Raw genomic sequence first — 12811 nt, forward strand, 5'->3', positions numbered from 1 at the left:
CATCAAAACTTCTATTCAATGTGAATGATCTCAAGCACACGTTCTCTGCTCTGCACCTCAGCTGTGCCTGAAGCCCCTGGTACCCCCGATGCCACCCATGTGACTGGAAACAGCATCACCTTGTGCTGGACCAGGCCGAGGTCAGATGGAGGCAATGAGATTAAACACTACATCCTGGAGAGAAGAGAGAAGAAGAGCCTGCGTTGGGTGAAGGTTTCCTCCAAGAGGCCCATCACTGAGCTGAGGCACCGTGTCACCAACCTTACTGAGGGCAACGAGTATGAGTTCCGTGTCATGGCTGAAAATGGTGCTGGTGTTGGACCAGCCAGCAGTACCTCCAGGCTTTTCAAATGTAGAGAGCCAACCAGTGCTCCCAGTGCTCCTACTATGATCAAGGTAGGATTGCAATGTTCAGTGGTGTAATGCAGATGTTCAGGTCTGTCTTACAATACATATAAACAACATTATATGTATATATATAAATACATATATATGTACATACATTAGCATTAGTATTGATATTGAAAATAGGTGCTGCTTTAGTGAAAGAAATTTTAATCAGAACATCGAAAATAGGGAAAAAGAACAAACATACATTATACGTTATATGAACTATGCTCTTTTCTTGTCGATCAGGTCAGAGAATCGACCAAGTCCTCGGTCACCCTGGAATGGACCAAGCCAGTCTTTGATGGTGGCATGGAAATCATTGGCTACAATATTGACATGTGTAAGGCCAGTCTAGAAGAGTGGCACAGAGTCAACAGCCAGACCTGTATCCACACCAGGTACACTGCCAAGGGCCTAGTGCCTGGAGAGCTCTACAAGTTCAGGGTCAGTGCTGTGAATGGATCGGGAGAAGGTGAAGCCTCTGTGATGCCAAACCCTGTTCAGGCTCTGGACAGGCTTACATCTCCGGAAATTGACATTGGTGCTGACTTCAAACAAACTCACATTGTGAAGAATGGAGGCACAGTCACCCTCCATGTTGCTTTCAGAGGAAAGCCTACTCCTCTGGCCACCTGGTCTAAGGGAGACGGTGAGCTTCCTATCATGGCCGATGTCAACGCCACAGATACATCATCTACTCTGACCATTGAGGGTTGCACCAGGTACGAGGCCGGCAAATATACCCTGTCACTGGAGAACAATAGTGGCCGCAAGTCCATCACATTCACTATCAAAGTGCTGGACACTCCTGGACCTCCAGCAGCCATCACCTTCAAAGACGTTACCCGTGGAGCCTTGACAGTGATGTGGGACGCTCCAACCACCGACGGCGGATCCCGAATCCACCACTACATTGTGGACAAGCGCGAGGCCAGCCGCTTGGCCTGGCAGGAGGTCAGCACCAAGTGCTCTCGCCAGATAATCAGGGTAACTGGTCTGGATATTGGCGTGCCATACCTGTTCAGGGTGATTGCAGTTAACCAGTATGGTCAGGGAGAACCTCATGAGATGACAGAGCCTATCATTGCCACAGAAGAACCTGCACCACCCAAGAGAGTGGATGTTGTCGATACCACTAACTCCACAGCCTCCCTGGTGTGGCTGAAACCCGAGCATGATGGAGGCAGCCGCATCAGAGGCTATATCGTTGAATTCAGGGCTAAGGGCTCTGACCGCTGGGTTGCTGGCGGAGAAACAAAGTCTCTAAAGATGCTGGTGGACGGTCTGATCGAGAACACAGAGTATGACTTCAGAGTCAAGGCCAAGAATGATGCTGGAATCAGCGAACCTCAGAGCACCTACGGATCCGTCGTCATTAAGGAGCCTCGCATCGAACCAACTGCTGACCTCAGTAGCATCACCAACCAGCTCATCACCTGTAAGACTTCCAACACCTTCACAATCGACATCCCCTTCAGTGGCAGACCTGCACCCAAGGTCACCTGGAAACTGGAGGAGATGAAGCTGAAGGAGACAGACAGAGTTTCCATCAAGACCACAAAGGAGAGAACTACATTGGTGGTGAAAGACAGCAAGAGAAGCGACAGCGGCAAGTACTACCTGATCCTGGAGAATGCGGCTGGTGTGAAGACATTCACCGTGACTGTGGTCATCATCGGCAGACCAACCCCACCCACTGGCCCTGTGGAAATTTCTGGAGTCTCCTCAGAGTCCTGCACCCTGTCTTGGTCTGAGCCAGCTGATGATGGTGGCACCGACATCTCCAACTACATCGTTGAAAAACGGGAGTCTGGCTCTGCCTCCTGGCAAGTGGTGAATTCCAGTGTGAAGAGAACCACCATCAAAGTGACTCATCTCACCAAGTACATGGAGTACACATTCAGAGTGTGCGCTGAGAACAAGTTTGGAGTCAGCAAGTCTATTGAGTCTGCCCCAGTTGTAATTGAACATCCATTTGGTAAGTCATGTCCGGCAGTTAAAATAAACTCCTAATTTTATATGGGCCAAAGTTGAACATATTTTAAATGTATTCAGGTCTGCTTAAAATTTACAACCCCTCTTCTTACGTTCACTTCATTCTCAGTTCCTCCAAGTCCTCCAACTCGTCCAGATGTGGTTTCCGTGTCCGCCAATGCTATTAGCATCAAATGGGATGTGCCATACGCTGATGGTGGCAGCAAGGTGACAGGCTACTGGATCGAGAAGAAGGAGAGGAACACGATCTTGTGGGTGAGGGAGAACAAGCTGCCCTGCCTGGAGTGTCATTACAAGGTGTCCAATCTGATCGAGGGCCTGGACTACCAGTTCAGGGTTTACGCCATGAACCTCGCTGGACTCAGCAAGGCCAGCGAGGCATCCAGACCAGTGGTGGCACTCAATCCCGTTGGTGAGGGAAACATTTATATCCTAACCACAAACATGTATTATGTAGTCATGATGCCTAATCCTAAAAAAATCCTTTGTCAAAACAAGGCCCTTAACAACTGATTAGTCAATGTTTTGTACTGACAGTTTAATCTATATGAATAAACTGTGCAATAAGAGCTGTGTTACAGTTTTGTGATAAACTTCTCCCCTTTCTTCTCAGATCCTCCTGGTAAACCTGAGGTGACGGACATCAGCCGCGCATCCGTATCACTGTGCTGGACCGTGCCGTCCAACGACGGCGGCAGCAAAATCGTCGGTTACGTGGTGGAGAGGAAAGTCTACAGCACAGACGAGTGGGACGACAACCGCTGGCTCAAGTGCAACTACACCACGATCACAGAGAACTACTTCACTGTCACAAACCTGGGAGAAGGAGAGACCTACGAGTACCGCATCATTGCCAAGAATGCTGCTGGTGTCCACAGCATACCATCAGAGTCCACTGGGCCAGTCACATGCAAGGACGAATACTGTAAGTTTAACTGCTCCTGTTTTCTCTCTTAATTTGGATTTCATGATGTTTATGTTTTTACATTTTATATTGTGGAACATTGACCAAAAATGCAACAGCATTCAATCGTCATTTATCAAGGTTAAAAACGTATCTGTTCTTTCCTGCAGCTCCTCCCAAAGCTGAGCTCGACAGCAAGCTGAGAGGTGAGACTGTGACCGTCACCGCTGGCTCCGACCTCGTCCTTGATGGCGCTGTGGGCGGTAAACCAGAACCCACAGTGTACTGGTCGAAGGGCGACAAGATTTTGGAGCTGGGAGAAAAATACTCGCTGACCTACACCGCCACAAGAGCCATGGCTGTTATCAAGAACTGTGACAGATACGACACGGGCAGATACATCCTGACTGTCAAGAACGCCAATGGAATTAAGACAGCAGCCGTCAGCGTTAAAGTTCTCGGTGAGCAGCCAGGAAAACACAGAAACTGGAGTTTACTGTGTATCACTTAATTGACTGTTGACTCCGAAATAAATATAAAATAATTCAGTGGAGGAACAGCACATAGATGTTTGAGTGGGAATAGTCTGAACTGTCTGATCTAACTCTTGATTTCTGTCTTTCAGACACTCCTGGAGCACCGGCTGATGAGATTGTGATCAGCAGAGTGACAGAGGAGAAGTGTTCGGTGTCCTGGAAGATTCCTCTGGAGGACGGTGGCGACTCCGTCACCCATTACATCGTGGAGCGTCGTGAGACCAGCCGCCTCAACTGGGTCATCATGGAGACTGAGTGCAAGACACTGTCATGTGTCAGCAGCAGGCTCATCAAGAGCAACGAGTACATCTTCAGAGTCAGAGGAGTCAACAAGTTCGGGCCCGGAGTTCCTCTGGAGTCTCATCCGGTTATTGCCAGAAATGCCTACAGTAAGAGTTTAACTTTCTCCTGATGGTGGTTCTACAGCAAGAGTCGGTTGACAGTAAAATGTCGAAATTGTTTGCAGCATTTTTATCATTTTATATTTGATGCAAAACTGTCTCATCCTTTTGTGAAATCTATTAACCATAAATAGCACAGTCTTTGATGAATTGTTAAACTTAATCAGTCTTTCAGCATTGGGCTTAAGAGGTTAAGATTTAGTATGCTAAATGTCAGAAAGCAAGAAATATTTTCATCAGTTCTCAGCAAAGTTTCCACATTTTCAGATTGTTTTCTCGACCTTTTTTTTTTTTTTATTCAAAAAGTATGATTTTCTTCTTTAACCACGTAGTTTTTTAGTGTTGTAGAATTATGTATTCTAGATCAGGTCATGTCTTGTGAAAGGGAAAACAGGATGTAGATTTGTTACTGTGACTATGACCCGTTGTGCCTCTCTTTGCCAGCTACTACATCCCAGCCAGGCACACCAGAGACCACGGCGGTGGGTAAGGACCATGTCATCATCGAGTGGTTGAAGCCTGAGAGCGACGGAGGCAGTGAGGTCAAAACCTACATTGTGGAGAAACGAGAGAAGAGCAGCACCAGGTCAGAGCACCTTCTAAAGAAGTCACCAAACAGGTTTTAATGAGCACTTCTTTAGGTATGGATGCTCATTATCTCTCTCTGTTATCCTTCTGTTTTTTTGATCAGGTGGACTCGGGTGAACAAGACCTATACTATCTACGACACCCGTCTGAAAATCACAGGCCTCCTGGAGGGAAGTGAGTACCAGTTCAGAGTGACAGCTGTCAACGCTGCTGGAGACAGCCAGCCGAGCGACGCCTCGCCATATATCCTCTGCAAAGACCCCACATGTAAGAGATTTTTACATTCTTATTTTCAAGTGTTTATCCCCAAAACTCCAGCAGACTTCCAGGGTGTCTTATATGAGTTCCTCACAAAGCAGATGTGTGACATAATTGTATTTATCCTGGTCAACCGCAGATACTCCAGCTCCTCCATCAATGCCTCGCGTCACAGACACCACCAAGCACAGCATCAGCATGACCTGGACCAGGCCCATGTATGACGGTGGATCTAACGTCACCGGCTATGTGGTGGAGATCCTAGAGGAGGACTCTGAGCAGTGGTACCGTGCCACCGCCAAGGCTCTCAACACTAATGAGTATGTGGCCGCTGGCTTGGCAGCCAATAAGAAGTACAGATTCAGGGTAGCGGCAATCAACAGCAATGGCACCGGGGAGTTCAGTGAACCCAGTGCTGAGGTGGAGCCGTTGGAGAGAATTGGTGAGTTAAGGCAGATTTTTATGTCAAAAATAATACAGTAATCGCCACAATCTGTCATTAAGGCTTTTTAGCTTTTATTACTTCTATTATCACAATAACCAAAAAGGGAGAGCAGCATATTGTAGCTTGTGAGATGGCAGTTGTAGCATTATTGGACTCTGCCCTTACTGTGCTCCATCCACTCAGAAATGCCCGACCTGGAGCTGGCTGACGACTTGAAGAAAACAGTGTGTCTGCGTGCTGGAGGTACCCTGCGTCTGTTTGTGTTTGTTACTGGCCGTCCGACACCAGTAGTGGCCTGGAGGAAGACGGGTGTGGAGCTGCAGAGCCGTGGCTACATCGAGACCACCGACAGCTACACTTTGTTGATAGTGGAAAAGGTTGATCGCTATGACTCTGGAAAATATGTTCTGGAGGCAGAGAACCCATCTGGCAAGAAAACTGCCACCATCCTTGTTAAAGTCTACGGTATGTTATCAACAAGTCACCACAGTTAAGAAATATCTGGATTTTGTGGAAATATGTATAAAAATGTGCATTCTTTTTAAAGATGTCTGTAAATACACCCAAATGTTCATCTACTTTACTTGTCTCTCTTCTCCAGACACTCCTGGTCCTCCGGGTTCAGTGAAAGTGAAGGACTACACCAAGGAATCTGTCGTGATCACCTGGGATGTTCCAAGTATTGACGGCGGCGCTCATGTCAGCAACTACATAGTAGAGAAGCGTGACGCCAACATGAAGTCCTATAAGACCATCACCACTGAGTGCAGGAAGACCCTGTTAAGGATCACTGGTTTGGAGGAAGGTGAGCACTACTTCTTCAGAGTCCTGCCAGAGAACATCTATGGCATCGGGGAACCCTGCGAGACGTCAGAGGCAGTGCTGGTCTGTGAAGTCCCCTCAGTGCCTGTGGAACTCCAGATTGTTGACGTTACCAAGTCCTCTGTCACTCTGCACTGGGAGAAGCCACTGTATGACGGGGCCAGCAGGCTGACAGGCTACATCATCGAGGCCTGCAAGGTGGGTTTGGACAGGTGGAGCCCCGTGGCGACAGTCAAGGCCTCAGTGTCCAAGCACACCATCGAGTCGCTGACGGAGAACGACCAGTATCTGTTCAGGATCCGAGCCACCAACAGCAGGGGAGCCAGTGAGCCCATGGACGTTGTCACTCCTGTCGTAATCCAGGACATCAAAGGTAAGACATCGAACCACACCGCAAACATCAACTCTGCTTTCATTGAACTTAAATAGCTTCACAGAAATCTCTGAAATATAACAAACCCATCACATCTCTCGTGTGTTCCAGTGACGCCCAAGATTGACATGACCAGCATCCCTCAGAAGATCGTTCATGTGCACAAAGGCAAACCCATCGACCTCAACATTCCCATCAAGGGCAAACCACAGCCTGTCTGTTCCTGGTACTTCTGTGGTGTCAAGCTGAAGGACAGCCTGGACCGCATAAAGATCGACAGCAACGGCAAATACACCCACCTCGTCATCCGCGAGACCACCATTAATGACACGGGAGCCTACAAGCTGGAGGTGAAGAACACCATCGGCTTGGCAACAGAGGTTATCAAGGTCATCATCCTTGGTAAGAGGGTTTACTTCACACAAGTGAACATTATACACAGATCAGCCCATTAATTGATAATTGAGTTCTAAATCTCCAAAATGTAGTAACCGTTCACATCTTCAGGGCCTAAGATTCAAATGATTTCAGATTCTAAACAGCTGCCTTATCATTTCCATGCAGACAAACCCGGTATCCCAGTTGGTCCAGTGAAGATCGAGGAGAATGATGGTGTGTCAGTGACGGTCAGCTGGGAACCTCCAGAGAAGGACGGTGGCGCCAACGTCGGTGGCTACGTGGTCGAGCAGCGCGATGCCCACCGGCCAGGCTGGATCACCATCTCAGAGTCAGTGACAAGACCGTGCTTCAAGTTCACCAGACTCTCTGAGGGAACCGAGTACGTGTTCCGTGTTGCTGCCATGAATCGCTTCGGCGTTGGCAGCTTCCTGCAGTCTGAGGTGGTGGAGTGCAAAAGCCCCAAGAGTGAGTTCTCTTCCCATCAAAGTCTTTCGTATTCTCTAGATGTTTTCTCATTTATAAGTGTGAAAACCTTTTACTATTATTCCTTTTCCCGTTGGTTCCACCAGTCCAGAAATATTGCCTTTCCTACAACGCTATTAATACCTTTGTAGAATAAGTGTTAAAAAGCACTCCGCTTTTTAATTCACGTTTATTGTCACATGAATACTGCACTACTATCCGGGACATTTTCTTATTTGTAATTCAACTGTCATCTGTTTTTTTCCCCCAGCCATCCCTGGACCTCCAAGCAGGCCAGAGGTGCTTGATGTCACCCATGAGGGCATGACCCTGACCTGGCAACCACCAGAGGACAACGGTGGCTCCACCATTGCCGGCTACATTATCGAACGTAAAGAAGCCGGTTCTGACAGGTGGATGAAGATCAACAAGAACCCTGTCACCATGACAAGATACCGTTCCTCCGCACTGATTGAAGGCCTGGAGTATGAACACCGCATCACTGCCATTAATTCGAGAGGAGCTGGAAAACCCAGTGAGAGCTCCGCCATCACTGTGGCCTTGGATCCCATCGGTACGTAACACAAAACTGAGGGTAACTCCTGCTTTGCTGTAATGACACTGACTGAGCTTAATTCATGAAGCCAGTAAAATCTGTTTTGATAAATCGTACCAGGGTGGAGTCACTCTGATTACCGAATCTTGGTGTGTTGTTCAACAGAACCTCCAAGTGCTCCACTTCAGCCCAAAGTCACAGACACCACCAGGACTTCTGTCTCTTTGGCCTGGCTACCACCTGAAGAGGAGGGTGGTTCCGTCATCACTGGTTACTTGATCGAGATGCAAAAGGTGGACCAGGTGGAATGGACACTGTGCAACACCACGCCTACCAAGATGTGCGAATACACTCTCACCCACATGCCCCAGGGGGCTGAGTACAAGTTCAGGGTCATCGCCTGCAATGCTGGTGGTGCTGGAGAGCCTGCCGAGATTCCTGGAGTGGTTAAAGTCCAGGAGATGCTTGGTAATGGAACAAATTTCCATTATTTACAAATCTGATCATTTGATTTCAAAGTGTATATATCATACATATAGTCATTTTATTAATTCAATCTGTGTCTTCTTCAGATTATCCTGATTACGAGCTTGATCGTAAATACGAGGAGGGCTATGTGGTGCGGCAGGCTGGTGTCATCCATCTGTCAGTACCCATTAAGGGTAAACCCATCCCTACATGCAAGTGGACCAAAGACGGTCGTGACATCTCCCATCGGGCCATGATCGCCACCCATGATGACATCACTGAGCTGGTCATCAAAGAGGCACACAAAGATGACACTGGTACCTATGATTTGGTGCTGGAGAATAAATGCGGAAGAAAGGCCGTGTACATCAAGGTGAGCAGCACAACTGCCAAATTTTGTTAAAACATGACTGCAGTAAAATGCAATAAGCTTCTGTATCAGAAGTACATTTAGAAAATACACGTGGTTGGAATTTACCTTTCTGTGTATCTTCCCATCCAGGTGAAGGTGATCGGTCGCCCTGATTCCCCAGAAGGCCCTCTTGAATTTGACGATATTCAGGCCAGATCAGTCCGGGTCAGCTGGAGGCCACCATCAGATGATGGCGGCTCTGACATCCTGGGTTACATCGTGGAGAGGCGTGAGGTACCCAAGGCCGCTTGGTGTACAGTGGATGCCCGAGTAACTGAGAACTCTCTGGTGGTAAAGGGCTTAAAGGAGAACGTGGAGTACCACTTTAAGGTTTCTGCCGAGAACCAGTTTGGTGTCAGCAGATCTCTCAAATCGGACGACTCTGTCACACCAAAGACACCACTTTGTGAGTACCAATATATTTTTTTTGTTTGTCAAAAGTTGCATTTTGAACATGTTAGCGAAACTATTTTTTTTTAATGAGCACATTGTTGTTAAGATTAGAAACACAAACTGGGCATATTCTACATCTGTACATCAAATAGTAAATATTGATTTCACTGACAACACGCTTCACTACAGGCCCACCTGAACCTCCCAGCAACCCAGCAGAGATCATGGACGTCACCAAAACCACAGTGTCTCTGTCCTGGGCCCGGCCCCGGGATGATGGCGGCTCTCGTGTCACAGGATATTACGTGGAGAGAAGGGAGGTGTCGACAGAGAAGTGGGTCCGCCACAACAAGACCCACATCACCACCACCATGTACAATGTCTCTGGTCTCATTCCCGATGCGGAGTACATGTTCAGAGTGGTGGCTCAAAACGACATTGGGCAGAGCGAACCTGGTCCTGCTTCCGAGTCTGTGGTCTGCAAAGATCCATTCGGTGAGTTAACTTTTTGTCATGCCTGTTTGTGCAGGGAGGCTGTAGCTCATTTGGTAGAGTGGGTTTCACACTAATCGGAAGGTTGGTGGTTCAATCCCAGCTCCTCCTGTCCACATGCCTAAGTGTCCTTGAGCAAGACACTGAACCCTAAAGTTGCTCCCGATGGTGTACCATCAGTGTGTTGTAAGTCACTTTGGATAAAAGCATCAGCTAAATGTAATGTAATGCATAAATAAATAAAACTGAGCAGAAGAAAAATTTCTAGAGAAGACGGCAGTTAAACTTGAAGGACATTTTTGCTGAGCTCACATTAATGAAAGTTGATTCGTTGGATTTTGAAGATCTAATTTCAGATTTTACTTGCATTCCAAAATACTTAGTATCTCCATGAGTATTAATCTCTTCCTGCCGGTTTTCCTTTAGACAAACCCAGCCAACCAGGAGAGATCGACGTCATCTCTGTCACCAAAGACTGCATCACCATCCACTGGCTTAGGCCAGAGCATGATGGCGGCAAGGAGATCCTGGGTTACTGGATTGAGTTCAGGCAGGCCGGAGAGAGTGCCTGGAAGAAATGCACCAAAGAGCGCTCCAAGGATCGTCAGTTCACCATGGGCGGCTTGATGGAGGCTACAGAGTATGAGTTTAGAATCTTCGCTGAGAATGAAACAGGACTTAGCCGACCTCGCCGTACACCCATGGGCATCAAGACCAAACTGAGCGGTGAGCTGCTGCAGAGTTCAGATCCATCAAACAAAATGATCCGGTTGCATATATGATCATTCTTTTCGTTGATTAAAAATGATTAAATTGACTGAGAACAGCAAAATAAATCTGTCGGTCTGTGAGGTGACCTGGATTGAGAAATTGAAACTCAATCTAGTAAAATGGAAACAATGATGTTTGCTTTTCACTTCATTTTACCGCAAAGAGTAAAATGCATAATCAATTCAGACTTTGACCAAACTTTGGCATTTTTCTGCAGTTGGTGAGGCTCCTGCTTTGAAGGAGCAGATCCAAGATGTAACCACCAAGCTTGGCGAGTCCGGCACTCTTACCTGTGGCATCATTGGCAGGCCGCTGCCCGAGATCAAGTGGTACCGCTACGGCAAGGAACTGATCCAGAGCCGCAAGTACAAGATGAGCTCAGATGGCCGTAACCATTCCCTCAGCATCCTGACAGACGAGCAGGAAGATGAGGGCCTGTACACCTGCAGGGCCATAAATGAGGCTGGAGAGATAGAGACCAGTGGAAAACTGCGCTTGCAGGCAGCACCCCAGTTCCACCCCGGATTCCCCCTGAAGGAAAAGTACTCTGCTGGGGCCGGCACCAGCCTCCGCCTCCATGTTGTCTACATCGGACGTCCCATCCCCCAGATCATGTGGTTCTATGACAAGAAGCCCCTGAAATCATCCGAGAATGTGATCATTGAAAACACGGAAAGCTACACCCACCTGGTGGTGAGAAATGTCCAGAGAAAGACCAACGCTGGTCGCTACAAGGTGCAGCTCAGCAACAAGTTTGGAACTATCGACACTGTGCTACGTGTTGAAATCCAAGGTAAAAGCCTTAATAGGTGTCTTTACTGACATCTGACTGACTTTCTAATGAAAGACAGTAATGGAAAACCCTTTGCATGTGTCCTAGTAGAGTCTTTACATTTCATCCAACACGTATGAAAAAGAGGAGCTGTTACCCATTCTTTTCCGATTTTTTTGCAGACAAACCATCCATCCCTGAGGGCCCTGTGGTTGTTGATGCCCTGCTTAAGAGCTCGGCTGTCATCAGCTGGAAGGGTCCCAAGGACGACGGAGGGTCGGTGATCTCCAACTACATTGTGGAGAAGCGTGAGGCCAAAGAAGGCGAACAGTGGCACCTGGTGTCCTCCTCCATCTCTGGCACCACCTGCCGCGTCCCCAACCTTATAGAGAATGCCGGCTACTACTTCAGAGTCTCTGCCCAGAACCAGTATGGAGTCAGCGAGCCTCTGGAGATCCCATCAGTGCTCATCATCAAGAGTCCATTCGGTGAGTGCCTACAAATTTTGTTTTCTAGTTTTGGCTTCTGTAGTTACACTGCAGAGAGACATAAGTAGTGCACAACAGTGACATCCCCGGTTTGTTTCTTTCTCAGAAAAACCTGGCATCCCACAGCAGCCCTTCATTATCAGCTCCACCAAGGACTCCTGTGTTGTCTGCTGGAAGCCTCCAAGCAGCGACGGTGGAGCTAAAATCACCAGCTACTACCTGGAGAAACGTGAGAAAAAACAGAACAAGTGGATGTCCGTAACCACAAAGAAGATTGTGGAGACCAAATTTGAGGTCATAGGCTTGATCACAGGCTTTGAGTATGAGTTCCGTGTGAAATGTGAAAACGTGGGCGGCGAGAGCGACTGGAGCGAGATCTCGGCACCGATCCTCCCCAAGTCCGACCAGGCTCCTCGTGCTCCTGCATTCAGGGAGGAAATCAGAGATATGACCGTCAAATACCAGGCCAATGCCACCTTTGTCACAAAGGTACTTTATTCAAGATACAGTGCATTTTCTTAAAAAAAATTACATGATGTGTCTATTTAGGAATGCCACATTTATTATGTGTCTTAGTTATTGAACTTATTTATTTTTCCTATGATCAGGTGGTGGGTTATCCAAAGCCTGTGGTGAAATGGTACCACAGTGGAAAGGAGATTGAGGCGGATGGAACCAAGATCAAAGCCCAGGAGTTCAAGGGGGGCTACTATCAGCTGGTCATCACTGCCGCTGATGAGAGCGATGCCACAGTTTACCAAGTGAGAGCCACCAACCCCTCAGGTTCCATTTCTACAACCTGCAATCTGGAAGTGGAAGGTAATTCTATCATTTCATAATTGATTCACGTTTCCAAGAATTAGTGGAATGATAATTAATCACACTA

The 12811-nt window shown here is 47.6% G+C and overlaps 1 protein-coding gene across 2 annotated transcripts in view; it reads left to right on the forward strand.

The window, feature by feature from the left end:
• ttn.2 (titin, tandem duplicate 2) overlaps positions 1-12811 on the forward strand; it is an 83074-nt gene that overhangs the window by 62438 nt on the left and 7825 nt on the right. For both annotated transcript variants that reach the window (XM_069698459.1, XM_069698461.1), the window contains exons 95-117: positions 62-396; positions 637-2368; positions 2495-2797; positions 2999-3310; positions 3460-3750; positions 3915-4214; positions 4671-4812; positions 4918-5081; positions 5212-5514; positions 5701-5982; positions 6119-6712; positions 6824-7114; positions 7277-7576; positions 7845-8147; positions 8295-8597; positions 8702-8970; positions 9100-9415; positions 9592-9897; positions 10321-10620; positions 10883-11458; positions 11620-11925; positions 12032-12414; positions 12534-12744. In XM_069698459.1, coding sequence (XP_069554560.1) covers positions 62-396; positions 637-2368; positions 2495-2797; positions 2999-3310; positions 3460-3750; positions 3915-4214; positions 4671-4812; positions 4918-5081; positions 5212-5514; positions 5701-5982; positions 6119-6712; positions 6824-7114; positions 7277-7576; positions 7845-8147; positions 8295-8597; positions 8702-8970; positions 9100-9415; positions 9592-9897; positions 10321-10620; positions 10883-11458; positions 11620-11925; positions 12032-12414; positions 12534-12744 — 8622 coding nt within the window. The remainder of the gene's footprint in view (positions 1-61; positions 397-636; positions 2369-2494; positions 2798-2998; positions 3311-3459; positions 3751-3914; positions 4215-4670; positions 4813-4917; positions 5082-5211; positions 5515-5700; positions 5983-6118; positions 6713-6823; positions 7115-7276; positions 7577-7844; positions 8148-8294; positions 8598-8701; positions 8971-9099; positions 9416-9591; positions 9898-10320; positions 10621-10882; positions 11459-11619; positions 11926-12031; positions 12415-12533; positions 12745-12811) is intronic.

This window comes from Brachyistius frenatus, unplaced genomic scaffold (assembly GCF_029030835.1).
Source record: "Brachyistius frenatus isolate BFR_SWC_R1_liver_20210118 unplaced genomic scaffold, ASM2903083v1 Contig_27, whole genome shotgun sequence".
NCBI classification, from domain to species: domain Eukaryota; kingdom Metazoa; phylum Chordata; class Actinopteri; family Embiotocidae; genus Brachyistius; species Brachyistius frenatus.